Source organism: Cynara cardunculus (genome assembly GCF_001531365.2).
Source record: "Cynara cardunculus var. scolymus isolate 2C chromosome LG 15, CcrdV1, whole genome shotgun sequence".
Taxonomy (NCBI): domain Eukaryota; kingdom Viridiplantae; phylum Streptophyta; class Magnoliopsida; order Asterales; family Asteraceae; genus Cynara; species Cynara cardunculus.
The window spans coordinates 15,365,003-15,370,916 of NC_037542.1; the positions used below are offsets into that span (position 1 = coordinate 15,365,003).

At 35.1% G+C, this 5,914-nt stretch overlaps 1 protein-coding gene across 1 annotated transcript in view; it reads left to right on the plus strand.

Moving 5' to 3' along the window:
- The window catches only part of LOC112527599 (2-oxoglutarate-Fe(II) type oxidoreductase hxnY-like), a 4,271-nt gene extending 128 nt beyond the window's left edge, over nucleotides 1-4,143 (plus strand). Inside the window, exons 1-12 of the mRNA XM_025138325.1 lie at nucleotides 1-38; nucleotides 335-412; nucleotides 1,331-1,523; nucleotides 1,752-1,826; nucleotides 1,901-1,952; nucleotides 2,580-2,704; nucleotides 2,793-2,893; nucleotides 2,985-3,043; nucleotides 3,390-3,446; nucleotides 3,535-3,580; nucleotides 3,691-3,770; nucleotides 3,849-4,143. The exon at nucleotides 1-38 is cut by the window's left edge and continues 128 nt beyond it. Of these exons, the coding sequence (XP_024994093.1) occupies nucleotides 335-412; nucleotides 1,331-1,523; nucleotides 1,752-1,826; nucleotides 1,901-1,952; nucleotides 2,580-2,704; nucleotides 2,793-2,893; nucleotides 2,985-3,043; nucleotides 3,390-3,446; nucleotides 3,535-3,580; nucleotides 3,691-3,770; nucleotides 3,849-3,912 (930 nt within the window). The 5' untranslated portion in view covers nucleotides 1-38 and the 3' untranslated portion in view covers nucleotides 3,913-4,143. The remainder of the gene's footprint in view (nucleotides 39-334; nucleotides 413-1,330; nucleotides 1,524-1,751; nucleotides 1,827-1,900; nucleotides 1,953-2,579; nucleotides 2,705-2,792; nucleotides 2,894-2,984; nucleotides 3,044-3,389; nucleotides 3,447-3,534; nucleotides 3,581-3,690; nucleotides 3,771-3,848) is intronic.
- The last annotated feature ends 1,771 nt before the right edge of the window (nucleotides 4,144-5,914 follow it).

Below are 5,914 nucleotides of genomic sequence, written 5' to 3' on the forward strand. Positions count from 1 at the left end.
AGGAGGTTAAGTCGATTAGGAAGCAATATTTATTTCCGGTAAAATTAACAGCTTGTTTTAATTGATTTAGCAGCATTGACCTTGAACCAAATACTTAGATTCAGAGTCGATTGTTGAGTGATTATAGTATTGAACGATTCATGTTATTTGTTCAACATCTTTTCCAATGATTTCAAACATGAAAATAGATAAATGCATAAATATGATTTTGCACAATTCGATCGAGTTTGAATGAAATGGAATATGATTTGTGAAATTATGCATGCTATGGGATTTGTTTCCCCTAGTTTAATGGGATGAATTTTGTGATATATTCAAGTGTTAAATTTCACAGATGGCGGCATCTCTGAGCCTTCCGTTGATCGATCTTTCATCAACAGATCGAATCTCCACGGCTAATTCTATCCGGCAGGTTTTGTTTCTTTCATTAACTGAATATGCAATCCGTGACTTGTCTTTCTACAGTAGGACAACGTTGCAACTTGAAGGTGTCATTGTAAGGAACCGTAATCACACAGAATCTCAGTAGTAGGAAACTAGAAGACGGAAAAAACCACTTTTGTTATATGTGATTCTTGAATTCTGACAATTGCAAACATGACGAAACTTTAGCTTGTTCGAAGTACCATAAGAAAAGAGGATCCTGTCATCTCGACTGCCAATTGTTGTAAAGCATTTCTTCCCAAGTTGTGGACCTATTTCACACAAATTAGCTTCTATGTCCAGCAGTCATTTGGCAAACATATTTGATGCTTTAGTCTTCTGCAGCAGAACTTGAAAGAATTATTTGTCCCTTCAGTGTAGGCCCCTCGTTTTAGATGCAACAAGTCATTCCTAATTGTTTGAACAAGTTGGTTCTAGTGCAGAACATGCACCTTGTATGATATTAATTTTCCTTACCGGATGAACATGACAAAGGTCACAAATCTTACCCGGTAAGAGCAACGATAAAGATTGAAAGTCTTACGCGGTAGTGTGACGACTCTTACCCGGGTAAGTGCTTACCGGGTAAATTGTTGCATACATTACCATTTTGATGTACTACAATCTTACCCGGTAAAATAAATATAGTATTAGACTCCTAATGTTAAGCGCTTACCGGGTAAATTGTTGCATACAGTACCATTTTGATGTACTACGATCTTACCCGGTAAAATAAATATAGTATTAGACTCCTAATGTTAAGCGCTTACCGGGTAAGCATTTAGGTAAACGGCCGCTTAGTTTGTTAATACTAGCTTGCTAATGTTATTTGGAAATCTAATGAAGATGATCCATTCTTTCAGTGCACTTATTTTTTTGCATTTCTGAATGTCTTTCAATTAATTAGGCCAGCATGGACTATGGCTTTTTTTACCTCATCAATCATGGGGTAGATGAACAACTGTTGCAAAATGTGTTCGATGAAAGCAGAAAGTTTTTTTCGCTTCCACTTGAAGAGAAGATGAAATTGGCTCGCAAGGGAGACTTGGGCTTTGCACCAATGCGTGCTGAGAACCTTGATTCCTCTACGACTTCTAAAGGTGCTGTTACCCCACAACTGACTCTTCAGCATTTAATTAGTGTCAAGTGCTTTGATTATACTATTGACATGTTGCCTAATGTGCATCCAAACCTTGTATTCAATTTTAAAACAATTAAACTAGTCGAGAAAGTATAGCTTGTTAGTGGATATTTGAATGAGTCTGACGGAACATTACAATGGAAGTCTGAATCATCCAACTTCCTATTCTTGCATGATTCAACTACAGGGGATTCAAAAGAAACTTTCCATATCGGTCCTTCAGAAGATGATGAGAGACATATAAATCAATGGCCTTCTGAAGGTACTGACATTGTTATGCTTGTTATATTGTTTCTGGAGCTCCATTCTTGCTTACTATCTAAAAGGAAATTGCAGACGTATTACCTTCTTGGAGATTTGTAATGGAGAAGTACTACAAACAAGTATTGTAAGTGTTGTTGGTTTATTTATTCTGTGTCTATTTGGCAGCTTATATCTACATCTAGGGCCCTTCATTATCTTTAGAATTAGATGTGCGTCTTTGTAGATTTGAGCAAATATGTTTCTTTCTCTTTCCATCCAAGGATAATAGACATATAGTTTGACTTTTTAGGTCAAGCTTATTCCTTTTCAAAATAAAATTTGATTTGGATTCTTTTAATGTCCAATACCAGTATCTTTTTCATTTGTGATATCTTTTTTCCTCAACTTCATTGCAATTACCAATTGTTTGGAAAAAGCTTAATACTTATTTTTGAAGTTGATCATTAATTCATTTGAACTTGAAGGCTCTCACAATTCTCTCTTTCTAACACCAACAGTATATAAGAACCGAACCATCTCAAGGTCAAATTGTTCCTCTTTTTATAATTTGTTTATCTTTATCTTGCTTTAAGTAAGCAAGTCCTCTCGCTAATTGTTTTTTTGTTCAAGGAAGAGGGTAACATGATAACTTAGGTTTCCTTTCTAGGTACATTTTGTCAGGTGGGTCCTAAGATACGACCCTCTTCAATCTTAATCCTTAATCTAGGCATTTGAATTATACATGAGATTCTGATGGGGATGTCATTAACAGGTCTACCGGGAAACAGTTGAGCTCTTTGATTGCACTGGCTTTGAATTTGGATGAGAACTTCTTTGAGAAAGCAGGAGGGGCCTTAAATGGAGAGTCGGCTGTTCTACGATTGTTGCACTATCCAGGTGAATTATTGGCTTGCATGGCCAACCTTTTTACCTAATTAGAATTAGATCAGCACATAAAAGCGACATCATGAGTGTTTGAATCTAGGTGAAATGGGGGTTTCTGATGAGGTTGTATATGGTGCTTCTGCACACTCCGATTATGGAATGATCACTCTTCTGGCAACAGACGGCGTCCCTGGGCTCCAGGCAACTTTTATCAATATAAGCTTTGTTTCAACGTTAACCTTAATTGGATTTTCTGACTTAAATTTTAATCTTCTTTTTCCTGTGTTGACAGGTGTGCAGGGAAAAACTTAAGCAACCACGGATTTGGGAGGATGTTAATCATGTCAAGGGGTAAGTTTATGAATGAACACATGTATAATTCTAGGAAACTACAGTGGAAGGGATTTGTTGTACTTTGATACACTTATGTATATATTTGTCATAGCAATAATGTAAATAAATTTAGTTTGTCCAAGAATAAAATTCAACAATTTCCCTTGTGGCAAAGTTCCAACTAAAAATGACCACTTTGCCAATTAAAATTGGTTACAAAATATTGATAGCATAAGATCCCTCTGTGTTATCATAACTGATTAGTATTTTAGATGAGTGACTAATAGGCAATCATTTTCATTAAACTATGTGACAGATGATAGGTTGTTAAAAGTATTTGTTGTGGTAAAATATGGTGTTGCAGGGCCTTCATTGTTAATCTTGGCGACATGATGGAGAGATGGAGTAATTGTTTGTTCCGGTAAAATCCTGTTGATGAAAACACAATCTTTTATCTCCGTCCTGTCCTGTTGGGAATATCACAAAATTGAATCAAACCTATATTGCAGATCAACACTACACCGAGTCATGCCTACAGGAAAGGAGCGATATTCTGTAATTACTATTCCTAGTTACCAATCAATTTGATTTGATAATTATTCCCTTGGGTGGTTGTGTTGTAACTGTAGCCAACAAACGGATAATATGATATGATATTGGTGCAGATTGCTTTGTTTTTGGATCCTAACGAGGATTACATAGTGGAATGCTTGCCAAGCTGCTGCAGCGAATCGTCTCCTCCACGGTAAATGTTATGGACACTTATGGTTGGTCATAGTGATTTTCATGTGTCTAATGTGATTTTGTTATGGTTGGTGTGAAGGTTTCCTCCAATCCGCTGTGGAGACTACCTGAGAGACCGCATCGATGCTGCTTACTCAGGCTGATAATGGAAATAATGGTCTAATCAGGTTCTGGATACTTGTATTAAAACTATAATATTTGATATGTATTCTAAAAGCTATATATACATACATATATATATATATACACCTAAAGACGAAGGATCGTATGATAATAAGAGTTAAAGGTGAGAATTGTAAGAAGGGATTTGTTGGACCCTCGATCACTTTTAATAACAAACCAACCTATGAATTGTTGGTGATTTGTATCACTAATATCATTTAAGTGTAATGAGATTAATTTGTTGACCAATGTAATCATGATAAATATCGAACAAGTAAGGAAGGTGCGGACTGCACACTTGTTTGAGTTTATTTTGATTTAGGGGCGAAGCCCCTAAACGACGGGGCCTGGAGGCAGCGCCCCCAGTGGCGGGGTCCAAGGGGCGGAGCCCCTGCTTGGAAATTTTTTATTTGGGTAATATTGCTTTGTGGAAAATGCATCAGAAATCCGAATTTTAGATTTTAAACCCGGTTTTTTGGCCCGGTTTTTAAACCCGGTTTAGGGTGCAAACAACTGCTGTTTTGACAGTTTTCAGAATTTTCATTTTCGGTTGTGATAAACGACTTTCAGTGGATTCCAAGCAAAGTTTTCTAACATGAATTGCACTTTATAAGGGAATTGATCCGGTGTGTCTCATTAGTCTTGATCTAGTTTTTTTTTGTAATTAGAATTGATCCAAGGATGGATATCCCTTCTCATAGTAACCCAACCCTACACTTAAATTGAATATATGCCTAAAATTATAATTGAAATTGATTCGAGTGTTAAAAACCTTTGTACATTTGTCATAATTCAGTTAAAGATGGAGCCTCTGAAGCTCTGTTGTTTTTGTTTTGGTTAAGATTTGTCCGTAACTAGGTTTTGGGGTTTACATGTATAGATAGATGGATGAAAGAAGCACTATGACTTTTGCTTTCTGCATCCCATCCATCCATTCTTGTTTAATTTTATTAATCTATACTATATTACAAAATATTTCACAAAAACTTTTAAAACTCATCTTTTATACAAAAGTACTGCTTATTGCAATTTTTTTAGAAACATAATATATCTTAAATTAAAAACTAAAAACTAAAAAAATAACACTAACGGGACTCGAGGAGTCTAGGATGGAAGAAAAGTTTTGTAAACCAACTTTCTAATGAAGACTTGTGTCCTTATTGTAGTTTCAAAATAAAGTAAAGTTCACTTTTGGTCCTTAACGTATAACACCCCAAATATCGAAAGAGCGACTAAATTAAATTTCTCGTTGAAATACCAAAGTCAATACTGCTTCTCTCAAAATCTCTTTTGACTTATATACAAGAATACAATAACATCGAAGTCAACAACTAAAATCTAGATTTGAATGAAACTAGATTAAGTTTGATGTTACTGTAATCCTCACTAAAAGCCACTACCTCCGGGTACGAAAATGTCCCAAAGATCTAAGTCCTCTACGATTCTTAACTAGCACCTGACTTTGGTCAAGTGTTGCTAATATTGCTCTCACAAGGACCTGATGTAAAATGCTGGCAAATAAAAAGGGTTGGACTTAATGCCTAATGAGTTCAAGTAGTTTTCATCATAATTATAAAACGATAAACTAAAAGACTGTCTATTTAAATCATAATTTCTCAAATGAAATGTCTATATCATAAAAAGCAACATCTTTACAAAACCCATCATTTTCAAAAGAAAACTCTAAATCAAACATCCATTCAACATGAAGCCAAAACATAATACGCACACACGATGCGAATAAAGTTTAAAATTCAAATATTGAAAACATGGATAAAACTCTATTATTCAAAACATAAAAACATGGATAAGTTCCAAGATACCAAAACCATAAATTATGGATACACTCCATACCAACACAAAACAAAAAACATGTATAATGTACTATTCAAAAATTACACATTTCGGTGACGGGGAACCCATAACTATCGAATGTGGCGAATACAAAAGTAAGCCATATATATATATATATATATATATATA